General features: G+C 40.5%; 1 protein-coding gene across 1 annotated transcript in view; it reads left to right on the top strand.

The window, feature by feature from the left end:
- The window catches only part of SVEP1 (sushi, von Willebrand factor type A, EGF and pentraxin domain containing 1), a gene marked incomplete at both ends in the record, with an annotated part of 180,617 nt that overhangs the window by 103,262 nt on the left and 63,685 nt on the right, over nt 1–13,670 (top strand). The window contains 5 exons of the mRNA XM_080820303.1: nt 5,198–5,311; nt 6,550–6,663; nt 7,706–7,907; nt 10,591–10,748; nt 11,765–11,966. Of these exons, the coding sequence (XP_080676429.1) occupies nt 5,198–5,311; nt 6,550–6,663; nt 7,706–7,907; nt 10,591–10,748; nt 11,765–11,966 (790 nt within the window). The remainder of the gene's footprint in view (nt 1–5,197; nt 5,312–6,549; nt 6,664–7,705; nt 7,908–10,590; nt 10,749–11,764; nt 11,967–13,670) is intronic.

Genomic DNA, 13,670 nt, shown 5'->3' with positions numbered 1-13,670 from the left:
GGTGATGCTGGCCTCATAGAATGAGTTTGGAAGTTTTCCTTCCATTTCTATTTTTTGGAACAGTTTCAGGAGAATAGGAATTAATTCTTCTTTAAATGTTTGGTAGAATTCCCCTGGGAAGCCGTCTGGTCCTGGACTTTTGTTTGTTTGGAGATTTTTGATGACTGTTTCAATCTCCTTACTGGTTATGGGTCTGTTCAGGTTATCTATTTCTTCCTGGTTCAGTTGTGGTAGTTTATACATCTCTAGAAATGTATCCATTTCTTCCAGGTTGTCAAATTTGTTGCCATAGAGTTGCTCGTAGTATGTTCTTATAATTGTTTGTATTTCTTTGGTGTTGGTTGTGATCTCTCCTCTTTCATTCATGATTTTATTTATTTGCGTCCTTTCTCTTTTCTTTTTGATAAGTCTGGCCAGGGGCTTATCAATCTTATTAATTCTTTCAAAGAACCAGCTCCTAGTTTTGTTGATTTGTTCTATTGTTTTTTTAGTTTCTATTTCATTGATTTCTGCTCTGATCTTTATGATTTCTCTTCTCCTGCTGGGTTTAGGCTTTCTTTGTTGTTCTCTCTCCAGCTCCTTTAGGTGTAGGGTTAGGTTGTGTATTTGAGACCTTTCTTGTTTCTTGAGAAAGGCTTGCACTGCTATATATTTTCCTCTCAGGACTGCCTTTGTTGTATCCCACAGATTTTGAACTGTTGTGTTTTCATTATCATTTGTTTCCATGAATTTTTTCAATTCTTCTTTAATTTCCTGGTTGACCCATTCATTTTTTAGAAGGATGCTGTTTAGTCTCCATGTATTTGCGTTCTTTCCAAATTTCCTCTTGTGATTGAGTTCGAGCTTCAGAGCATTGTGGTCTGAAAATATGCAGGGAATGATCTCGATCTTTTGGTACCGATTGAGACCTGATTTATGACCCAGGATGTGGTCTATTCTGGAGAATGTTCCATGTGCACTAGAGAAGAATGTATATTCTGTTGCTTTGGGATGGAATGTTCTGAATATATCTGTGATGTCCATCTGGTCCAGTGTGTCATTTAAGGCCTTTATTTCCTTGTTGATCTTTTGCTTAGATGATCTGTCCATTTCAGTGAGGGGAGTGTTAAAGTCCCCTGCTATTATTGTATTACTGTCGATGTATTTCTTTGATTTTGTTATTAATTGGTTTATATAGTTGGCTGCTCCCATGTTAGGGGCATAGATATTTAAGATTGTTAGATCTTCTTGTTGGACAGACCCTTTGAGTATGATATAGTGTCCTTCCTCATCTCTTATTATAGTCTTTGGCTTAAAATCTAATTGATCTGATATAAGGATTGCCACCCCAGCTTTCTTCTGATGTCCATTAGCATGGTAGATTGTTTTCCACCCCCTCACTTTAAATCTGGAGGTGTCTTCGGATCTAAAATGAGTTTCTTGTAGGCAGCATATTGATGGGTTTTGTTTTTTTATCCATTCTGATACCCTGTGTCTTTTGATTGGGGCATTTAGCCCATTAACATTCAGGGTAACTATTGAGAGATATGAATTTAGTGCCATTGTATTGCCTGTAAGGTGATTGTTACTGTATATTGTTTCTGCTTCTTTCTGATCTACTACTTTTAGGGTCTCTCTTTGCTTAGAGGACCCCTTTCAATATTTCCTGTAGAGCTGGTTTGGTGTTTGCAAATTCTTTCAGCTTTTGTTTGTCCTGGAAGCTCTTTATCTCTCCTTCTATTTTCAATGATAGCCTAGCCGGATATAGTATTCTTGGCTGCATGTTTTTCTCGTTTAGTGCTCTGAATATGTCATGCCAGTTCTTTCTGGCCTGCCAGGTCTCTGTGGATAGGTCCGCTGCCAATCTAATGTTTTTACCCTTGTATGTTACAGACTTCTTTTCCCGGGCTGCTTTCAGGATTTTCTCTTTGTCGCTAAGACTTGTAAATTTTACTATCAGGTGACGAGGTGTGGACCTATTTTTATTGATTTTGAGGGGCGTTCTTAGCATCTCCTGGATTTTGATGTTTGTTCCCTTTGCCATATTAGGGAAATTCTCTCCAATAATTGTCTCCAATATACCTTCTGCTCCCCTCTCTCTTTCTTCTTCTTCTGGAATCCCAATTATTCTAATGTTGTGTCGTCTTATGGTGTCACTTATCTCTCGAATCCTCTCCTCGTGTTCCAGTAGTTGTTTGTCTCTCTTTTGCTCAGCTTCTTTATTCTCTGTCATTTGGTCTTCTATGTCACTAATTCTATCTTCTGCCTCATTTATCCTGGCAGTGAGAGCTTCCATTTTTGATTGCACCTCATGAATAGCTTTTTTGATTTCAACTTGGTTAGATTTTAGTTCTTTTATTTCTCCAGAAAGGGCTTTTATCTCTCCGGAGAGGGTTTCTCTAATATCTTCTATGCCTTTTTCGAGCCCGGCTAGAACCTTGAGAATTGTCATTCTGAACTCTAGATCTGTCATGCTACCTATGTCTGTATTGATTAGGTCTCCAGCCTTCGGTACGGCCTCTTGTTCTTTTTTTTGAGGTGAGTTTTTCCGCCTTGTCATTTTGTCCAGGTAGGATTTGCTTTCTCCTGCTGTGGAATTCCGCTGTTCTTGGTGACTGAAGTTGGTTTTGGATCGGTTTCTTGTTGATCTTCTGGGGGAGGGGCCTGTTGTAGTGATTTTCAAGTGTCCTTGCCGCAGGCGGAATTGCACCGCCCTTGCCAGGGGCCGGGCTAAGGAATCCGCTCGGGTTTGCTTTCGGGAGCTTTTGTTCCCTGAGCGCTTTCCGTAGAGTTCCGGAGGACGGGAATGAAGATGGCGGCCTCCCAATCTCTCGGCCCGGAGGAGCCGAGAGCTTGGGGTTCCGCTCCTCAGTGCGCTCTCAGAGCAAAGCGCCCAACAGTCCCGCCTCCCTGGCTTGCGGTCGCGCCTCGAGGAAAGCAGTCAATTGTTGGAGCTGGAGAAAAGCGCCGGGTCGCTTTTGTCTCCGTGGCCTCCGGCCGCGCTCCGAGCCCACCCAGCCTGCGACCGGCACAAGGTAACCCTGGGCTTAGAGCTCACTCCTCGGCTTTGTCGCTGTAGCCGGCTTCCCCGCTCTAATACCTGCGAGCTCTGCGGCACTCAGACACCCCCAGTCCTTCTGTGACCCTGCGGGTCCTGGGGTTATGCTGACCCCGCCTGGGTTTCCCCCCAGTTTAGCCTCTGGAGCGATGTCTCCCAGTGGAGCCGACTTTTAAAAGTCCTGATTTTGTGCTCCGTCGCTCCGCCGCTTGCCGGGTGCCGGCCCCTCCCCCCGGGGTCTATCTTCCCGTCGCTTTGGATTCACTTCTCCGCAGGTCCTACCTTTCAGAAAGTGATCGATTTTCTGTTTCTGGGATTGTTGCTCTTCTTCTCTTTGATTTCCCGTTGGATTTGTAGGTGTTCACAATGGTTAGATAAGCTATCTAGCTGATCTCCTGCTACCCGATGTCGTCTCAGCCTGCTAATTCTCCGCCATCTTGACTCCCAGCATAAATATTTTTAAACAAACTTCAGTTTCTCTCGTTGGCTTCACATTAGTGGAAGTTCCTATCAATAGCTATGATTTGCTGCTCCGTTTCTATCTTTCTGGAAACGGTTCCTGGAAAAACAATATGGTTTGAACTTAGTTATGTAGAAATTATGCAAGAATTATATTTTCTTGTAGTGTAATTCACATTCCAGTTCAGTTCAGAAATATAATTTTTGAGGGGGAAATGAACTATATCTTAAAATTACAATTTATTTCAAATAATAGTTCACTATTTTCTCTTAGAAATAGTTTTTGCCTTTTTTTTGGCTTTTGTACAGCTAACACAAAATGTCATTTCAATGAGAAAGATAGTATTAAAATAAAAGAATTCACCACAAAATGAGCAAAAGGAGAATTGGAAAAGGAATGTAGCCCAGAGCTATCGAGAATATTGGCATTCTACTTATTTCAGCTTACTTAAATGTATATGTGTGTGTCTCAATTTTTTTTAATTTTTTTTTGTGTGTGTCTCAATTTTTATAAAATTTTTTTGTCCTGACATTCCATAAGAAATAATGGATCTTGTCCTAGAATTTTATAAGCAAGTGGTGGTCGAGAAAGGGCATAATTTGGACAGTATTTCTCAAATTTTGATGTGCATCAGAATCATCTGGAGGGCTTCTTAAAACAGAGTGCTAGACCCTCACCCAGAATTTGTGACTCGGTAGATCTAGGAAAGTTTTGATAATTTGCATTTCTGTCACATTCCCAGGTAATTGCTGATGCTCTTGGTCCAGGGGCCACACTTTGAGACCCCCTGGTGTAGAGGAGAAACATGGGCTTCTGGCAGAGCTAGCCCACAGATAGGTTATGTGCACTGTATCAGAAGACATGTCCCCCTCGAGGACACCTGGCACATGCACTGCAATCTGGCAGGACTTAGCCCCACCCCTACTCCTCAGCCAAATGGCCATGACCACAAGTATATATGACCCTTTATTTTTCACTTTGGAGTTAAACTAATTTTATGTTCCCAGGTGTTCCCCTGCCCTCCCCACCACCAACTTCTAACTTGGGATTTTCTGCTTTTATGTATCCTTATAAATATATCTTTTCTTTTTTTAAGATTTTATTCATTGATTTATTTGAGAGACAGAGTAAGCAGGGGAGGGACCAAAGGGAAGGGAGAGGGAAAAGCAGACCCACTGCTGAGCATGGAGCCTGACACAGGGCCCAGATCCCAGGACCCTGAGATCACAACCTGAACCAAAACCAAGAGTCAGAAGCCCAACCTACTGAGCCACTCAGGCTCTCTTCCTTATAAGGATACCTTTTTAAAAAAATTTATTTATTTGAGAGAAAGAGAGAACAGGGCAGGGTATCAGAGGGAGAGGGAGTGAGAAAACCAAGCAGATTCCACACTGAGCACAGAGCCTGACACAGGGCTCAATCTCACGACCTGAGATCATGACCTGAGCCAAAACCAAGAGTCAGATGCTTAACTGACAGTACCAGCTAGGTGCCCCAAGATATCTGGAGTCTCTAGAAAGAGTCAGTACTTTCACTAAAATCTTAACTAGATGGTAGCACTTAAGGAATTTTGCCCTTTCCTTCACCACTACCACTCCCTATAAATTCAGATTATTGAGATAGTTACCTTTAAATGATCATGTTCTGTTTCTGTTGATCCTACTCTTTGATTGTCCTTCAGTATTTCGTTTGCATTTTAGGCTTAAAATGTGAAATAGACATTGATGAATGCAGCTCACTGCCATGCCTCAACAGTGGAATTTGTAAAGACCTAATTGGGGAATTCATTTGTGATTGCCCACCTGGTTATGCAGGTAAGAAGAAAGTTTCTTGTTTTTATAATATAAACCTTGGCGTCATTAAAATTTCATTCCTAGAAATCAAAACCACAATAAATACCACCTCACACCTGTTCGAATGGCTATCAGGGAAAGACAAGAGTTAACAGTGTTGGTGGGGATGTGAAGAAACGGGTGGTGGGAATGTAAGTTGGTGCAACCACTATGGAAAACTATATGGAAGCTCCTCCAGAATTTAAAAACAGAACTACTGCATGATCATGCAATTTCGCTACTGGATATCTGTCCAAAGGAAATGAAATCATTATTTAGAAGGTTTGCTGATTGTAGCATTGTTCACAATAGCCAAGATATGGGAGTAAGCTTAAGTGTACCTCAAGGGATGAATGGATAAAGAAAACGTGATTGAGTTACATGTAATGAAATATTATTCAGCCATAAAATGAAGGAAATCCTGCCATTTGCAACAACATGGATAAAAATCAAAGGCATATGCTAAGTGAGATAAGTCAGACAGAGAAAGACATATTGTATGATCTCACTTATATGTGGAATCTAAAAAAGGCAAGCCCATAGAAGTGAATAGTAGAGGGGTGCCTGGGTGGCTCAGTCTATTAAGCATCTGCCTTCGGCTCTGGTCATGATCTTGGAGTCCTGAGATTGAGCCCTGCATTGGGCTCCCTGCTCAGCAGAGAGTCTGCTTCTCCTTTCCCTCTGACCCTCCTCCCTGCTTGTGCGCGCTCGCTCGCTCTCTCTCTCTCTCTCTCTGTCTCAAATAAGTAAATAAATAAATAAGAAATAGAGAGTAGAATGGTGGTTGCCAAGGGCTGGGTGTGGGATTACTGGGGATACGTTTTTTAAGGGTAAAGACCAGCAACTAGTAGATAAACAAGTCATATTTAAGAACTCAGGGAATAAATTCAACAAAGAGGTGAACAATTAGCAAATAATAAAAAATTTTTAAAATAGATCATACTTATCATCCTAATTTTAAAAAAGCTAGATAGTCATAGTTATCATTTTCCATTGTATGTTGAAAATGTCATATTCCTTGCTAGAAAATTTTTGCAATAACTAGAATGGAAGAAAATATCTTATTTCAATGTATTTGGCAAAGAGGAAAGTTTTTCACAAACATATTAGCCACAATTTCTGATCGTTCTGCTGTTATACCTGAACAGCTTGCTTGAAAATATTCATCCAAAATTCCTTTCACGTTTCCTCCAGTTAAAATATTCTGCGATTCCTTGCAGGGAAGCTATGTGAAGAGAATATAAACGAGTGTAACTCTAGTCCTTGTTTAAATAAAGGAACCTGCATTGATGGCTTGGCTAGCTATTGCTGCACCTGTATGAAAGGATACACAGGTGAGATGTTTCCATTCTTCCTGCATTGTTGTATTGTCCTGCAAAGCACCGCAAATCACTACATTTTTAAACATTATATTATGTTTATGTTCATTTTCTTTTTTTTTTTTTTTTTTTTTTTTAAGATTTTATTTATTTATTTGACAGACAGATCACAAGTAGGCAGAGAGGCAGGCAGAGAGAGAAGGGAGGAAGCAGGCTCCCTGCTGAGCAGAGAGCCCGATGCGGGGCTCGATCCCAGGACGCTGGGATCATGACCTGAGCCGAAGGCAGCGGCTTTAACCACTGAGCCACCCAGGCGCCCCATGTTTATGTTCATTTTCTGATTTTGTAACTGTGCTGTGATTAACCAAGAGAAAGTCCTTATTTTTGAGGAAATTGACACTGAAGTATTTTGGGGTCAAAGGGCATTAAGGGTGCAGTTACTCCCAAATAGCTTAGAAAAAACTTTGTGCGTAAGAGGGAGAATGAGAGAGGGAGAGAGAAAGGAGACAGAAAGAAAAAGAGACATAGAGAAGACAAGAGTTTATATGCTAAGATAAACATTCAAGAAGAAACTGGAAATAAATAGATGCTAACCAATATGATAAGTATATCATATATGTAACCCACATATATAAAAAGTTATATGTATGTATATACAATTTATAAAGAGAGAGTTCCCCAAAAAATGACCAGTGAAGGAAAAAGGCAATGTCAAAGAAACAGAGGAAAAAGCCAAGGTCAAAGAAACAGGAAAGTTTTGAACTAAATTTGCTAGTTTTATTTTTTAACATAGCCTCAATTAGATGTCTATTACAAATGTTAGTTTCAGAAAGACCTGAGATCAAAAGAGCAGATTATCCAAAACACAATCCTAAAATGCCTTACAAAAGCCAAAGTTCATTCAAGAGTGGATCTCAAACCAGTGTGAGAGGCCAGTAGTCTGGCAGCTTCCCTTCTGATCCTTTAGGAGCAACATCCTTCAAGAAGTGCACACTTCCATCTTTGTTTCCCAGGCAGGTTAACATTTGGGCTCTTTCTCACCCTCCCCCATCCCCAGGCCTGCACTGTGAAACAGAAGTCGATGAATGCCAGTCAAGCCCGTGCTTAAATAATGGACTCTGTGAAGATCAGGTTGGGGGATTCTTGTGCAAATGCCCTCCTGGATTCTTGGGTACCAGGTGTGAAAAAAATGTGGATGAATGTCTCAGTCAACCATGCAAAAATGGAGCCACGTGTAAAGATGGTGCCAGTAGCTTCAGGTAAAGCCCTAAGTGTGGTCCTTTGCACTAATTTTATTTTCTCAACCATTCAGTCGTTCTGCAGCCTTTATGGAGCGTTCCTTCAAGTCCCAAGTCAGCCACTCCCTAATTCAGCCCAAGGATAGGCTGCGGTAGACTCTCCTTACCACCCGAGGTTCTGATTCACTAAGTCTGGGGTAGAGTCTGTAATTTTGAAATACATAGCCTATATGTTTTAAGCTCCCTAATGATTCTGATGCACGGCCAGATATGAAAACCACCATTCTGTACTTGGGAAGTCATGAAAGATGAAAGAAAACACAGTAACACAGAAATAAATACCAAAGCACTAGACAGAACTCATCGTCAAGTGTCTTATGTTTTAGCCAGAGTTGTTGCACAAGCTAACGTCAAAAGGAATTGTGCCATCATCCTGTCAAAGAGCCAGTGTACGTTCTATGTCTGTGGTTTTCAAACATTTTTTTTTTTTTTAGTTTAGTAACCCTTGGTTCATAAGAAATCTAACATGAAAACTATCCTTTCATGGTTGAAAACAGTAATATTTGTAGAGGAGACATCCTTTGTCTTTCCGAGGCAGCTCTTGGGGTACCAGGAGAATACAGTTTGAAAATCGACACTCTCCTTCCTTCATCACTGTCAAATTGGCCCTATATTACATTCCGTTCCCCTCGCAGGGTCTGTAGCTTCTGCAGTACAAACGATGGACTGGTCTTGCTTGCAAAATCTTAGGAAACTTTGTCCTCAACATGCCACTGTCTGTGGAAGTTTATAAAAGTTAAAAGAAAGGCGGAAAAAAGTACCCCTTGCAAAATTTCCCAGTCCTCTTGTGGCTCAGCCCCCTTCATTACTGTCCCCCAACAAATAGCCAGGGCACGATCCAGAAGAAATAGGCAACCGATTCTGCCAGTGAGACTTTCACTCTTGATGTGGGAATGAAATCTTAGCAGTGTAGCTTCATCTTTTCATAGGCTTTTTACATCTTCTGGCATATGGGTGCCTAACCACAGGCAATGAGAAATGTCCAGATAAACAACAAGAGTTCTAAATTCTCCCCTGAGTCAAAAACAATCGATGAATTACAAATTTGTCTAAGTCCTAACTAGAGGAAACATGAAGGTAAACTCTCTTAATTCAAAGGGAATGTTAGTTGTCACCAAAGTGAACCTATTTCATAGACAAGGATATTGGATTGCTAGAATATCAAACATGGGTGGATACAGATGAGTCTAGCCAAAATAGATTTATCATCAAATTCGGAGAACTCAGTAAAGACTCCCCTGCCCCTGATGCCATTGTAAACATGCTAATAACAATGTTAATTAACATGTATTGGACAAGTCCTCTTTAATTAAAAAATATTTTAGACATACAGAAAATTACCAAGAACAGTAAAAATCACACACTCATCATGGTAATTATCAAACCTTAGCATCTTTCCCTATTTGATTCACATCTTTTGTTTCAAAGAAATACCTTCTAAAGATTGATTTGGATTTCCCTCAAAACACACAAACACACACACACACACACATTCTTCTTCCTCAGTAGTAACCACTGTTCTGAAGTTGGTGTATATCTTTCTCACTCAGACGTCATAGGTTGCTACATAAACAGCGCATAGTATAGTTTTACAGTTACATAATATGTATTATACTACATACTTCCTTTTGCAATTTGGGTTTTGTTTTCACTCAGCATTGTGTGTTGTCAAGATTGATACATTTGGCTCTAGTTTATTTACTTTAACTGCTGATTAGTATTCCAGTAAAGGATTATACCATGGTTTATTTTCCCATTCTTCATAAACATATAGAATAATGCTGTTATGAATGTTCACTACATGCGTCCTATGCACCTGTTCAGTAAGTTCCTAGAGCACATAAGTCAAAATGGAATTACAGGTTCTGGGAATGCAAATCCTCAGCTTCCCTTGATGTTGCCAAATTGTAGTTCTACTCACTATGTGAGATTTCCCAGTTCATGACACCCTTGTCAGTGTTTGACATTATCAGATATATTGTCCATTCTGATAAGTTTAAATGGTGTGTTGCATACCACAGAGACTGTATGGCATAATGATGAAGAACAAGGCTCTAGACTGGGTCTAAAATCCTACTCCACCACTTAGTAATAAGGAGACTTGGGCAGATTAACCCTTCTGAGCCACAGTTTACTCATCTGTCTAATGGGAATGATAATAATGTTACATCATTGTTATAAAGGCTGACTTAATATATATAAAGCCTTTGGAACAGCATGTGAACTTTTTGTATTTTTTTCCTAACACTTTTATGGGGAAAGAAAATCCCAGTGTGTAAATAATAATTTGCCTGGACCAGAACCACTTCCTACTCTATTTTTGCTACACACTTCAGATATATATTGTCTTAAATAGGTTTAATTAAATGAACTTAAAAAAATGTAACAGTTAAAGCATTTTCTTGGTGTGGAAAATATGTTTCATCATTCAGAGTTGTTTACTCAATTTATCTAAATTAAAAACAAAACAAAACCCCAGTTCACCCATTTCTCCATCCCACCCCAACCTGGGCAACCACCTGTCTGTTCTCTGCATCTATGAGCTTTTTCAGTATTCAAAGTTTTTTGAGACAATGTTGTCATAAATGGGAGACAACTTAGTCTAATGCATTTCTATGTGTTAGTAACATTTTGTTTCTTTCAGGTGCCAGTGTGCGGCAGGCTTCACTGGACCATATTGTGAAATAGACATCAATGAATGTCAGTCTAACCCATGTAGAAATCAGGCCACCTGTGTGGATGAATTAAACTCGTACAGTTGTAAATGTCAGCCGGGATTTTCAGGCAGCAGGTGTGAAACAGGTATATGTGAGCTCAGTGTTATTAATCACAATACTAAAAATAATGAGATCATAACAATGTCAATTTTTATCTGTTCTGAGCACTGACTACATTCCAAAAACGATGTATTTATTTAATCTTTTTTTAAGATTTATTTATTGATTTATTTGACAGATATCACAAGTAGGCAGAGAGGCAGGCAGAGAGAGAGGAGGAAGCAGGCTCCCTGCTGAGCAGAGAGCCCGATGTGGGGCTCGATCCCAGGACCTTGGGATCATGACCTGAGCCGAAGGCAGAGGCTTTAACCCACTGAGCCACCCAGGCACCCCTGTATTTATTTAATCTTGACAGCCACCCAGCAGACTAGTTACAATTATCCCCAATAGCAAAAGTGAGGAAAATGAAGCTCAGAGGGAAAACAGAGAAAATGAAATTTAGAACTCTTCACCTTCTACATGTTTAGAAAGGACACTTGATTTAGGAGCTCAGAGTCCATGGACATGTCTGAGAGTCAGAATCAAGCTGCTTTCTCAGGGTGCTGGAGTCTTTCAGCTGTGGGGCTTTTGTTTTCTTGAGTGGGGTATGCAGGATTGGGGCAGAGCTGAATTGCTCATGAAATAGGGATGAACAAGGGCCCTGAGTAGAGGTGGAATGTGGCCCTAGCAGTTGCCCCCCCTTTTCTCTTGAACCTTCAATTCCCCTGCTCTGTGGAGTCATCCCATCAGCATACAGACATGCATTAGTGTTCCCTGTCTTTATTAACTTCCCAATTCCACATCTCCTTCCAGCTAGTCCCTATTTCTCTGATTCCTGACACTACTGAGTGCTTTCCCTATCTTAGTTACCCACTGATTCTTTTACTTAAAAGAATGTATTGTATATTTTGTAAATACTATATATTTAATGTTGAAACTGCTTCCCATAAAATCACATTGACTGAAATGGACTTTTTGACAACAGTTCTGCATATCTGCTGCTTACCTTAGACAATTGAAAAATGCCTCCCATGGTCCACACTCTTTTCCTATTTGTTGCAGACCAGTCTTCAGGTTTTAACCTGGATTTTGAAGTTTCGGGTATCTATGGTTACGTCATGCTAGATGGTGTGCTTCCATCTCTCTGGGCTGTAACCTGCACATTCTGGATGAAATCCAATGACACCAATAATTATGGAACACCGATCTCCTATGCACTTGAGAATGGCAGTGACAATACCTTCCTCCTGACCGATTATAATGGGTAAGCAGAAATGTCAGGAAAGCCATACTCTAGATCTTATCCTGAGACCAAGTTAGAACTGACAGTGGGGTTGAGGGATAGAGGAGCAAGCGGATCAGGTGCTCCAGGAGGACAGCAGAGTGACAATTGTCAAACAGAGCATCTGGACACGTTCTATAAGAAAGCAAAGTTTCAATGATAGCACCTTATGCACGGACTATGTTTTGCTATTTGCTAAGTGTTACTTCATTTGATCTTTGCAGTGGCCTGTGGAACTAGTTTTCTCGGTAGCAAAGCAAAGTTTCGGAGAGACTCAATGATTTGCCCCAAATCTCACACTCTGGGAGTGGTAGAGCTAAGTCACAGACTCTGACTCTTAAGACTGACACTTTCTTTTATATATCAGAGCCTGCAGGGGTTCAAGGGTTTCAGTGACATTATTGACCCATGGGAAACACATATATTAAATATAAACACATCTGTAGACTCAGGTATAAGAGCTGATGTTTATTTCTCTTTGGATCAATTAATTCACCTGCAGGCCCCCATCTCTCTGGGCTGTCAGAAAGGTCAATCTCAGTTGTTACCCTCCTTCCTTCTCTACTGAGTGCTTTTCCTATCTTAGGTCCTCACAGCTTATTGGAAACCCACAGAGTCTTGCTAAAGAGCCACGGGCTTACCCAGGACTTCCATCACTGGCCCTCAGTCCACACTGCTTATCACTAGGCGGTGAACTGCCTCAGCCTCCGTAGACCCTTCAGAATCACAGCTCTTTGCTACATGAAATCCCGACCTCCAGTCGAGACAGATTCTGTGGTGCCTTTTCATCTCAGATCTGCCCAAATTTCTCTCCTGTTGCTATGGATTAGGGTACAGGCCCCACTGAGCTCTCTTGCCTCTCCTCAGTCCATGGGACTCTCACTGTTCTGATGGAACCCTCCCCATCCTCAAACCCTATCCTTAGTGGACCTGAGCTTTCAAAAACAAAATCCAAGAAATTTGCACAAACCTTCCCTGAGGCAAAATACATATAAAGAGAGAGCTTGTTACCCACTTGAATAGGGAAGGAAAATGGGAAAACACAAAGGGGAAATAATTAGTATTATAAAAAGACCATATTTTCCAAAACATCTATGAAAAAGGACTAAGAAGATATGGAGAGAGGTATTCAATGAATTCTTATCTTCCATATCAATTTTCCCTATTTTTTTCTCTTTCTCCAATTGCTTTTGAAGATATTTCACTTCAAACTCCTTAGTATTTTTGACATTCCCCAAAGTGACATGGTTGTTGGAACTCTCTTTTTGTTGGTCATCTTTGTTTAGTTCCAATTATGTTTGCCTTTGGATTGACATACTTCATCTGCCATGTGACTGCTTTGGCAACCCAGAGACAGAACTCACTTTCTATGAGACCTCTGAAGTTTGTTCCTGGTCTTAGGAAAACATCCATTCCAAAGGAAAGAAACCAGTCTGATGTTTGTACAATTCTCATCCCTTCCATTCTTGATTCACTCTCTCTGGAACAGACAGTTGGTAAATTATCTCAAGTTGGATCAACTTCTCTCATTATCCTAAGACCTATTCCTACCCCTTCATGTCTAAGAAGCATTAACTAATTTTCAGGGAACCCCAATAAAGTGTAATTTCTAAGTCAACTCTACCTCTATGAACTATGTCCAAATGGAGAAAAAGAAGTAATGGCTTTCCTCAAAACGCTTCTATA

This window comes from Martes martes (assembly GCF_963455335.1).
Source record: "Martes martes genome assembly, chromosome: 12".
Lineage (NCBI taxonomy): Eukaryota > Metazoa > Chordata > Mammalia > Carnivora > Mustelidae > Martes > Martes martes.
This window is presented reverse-complemented; position numbering and strand designations above follow the sequence as displayed.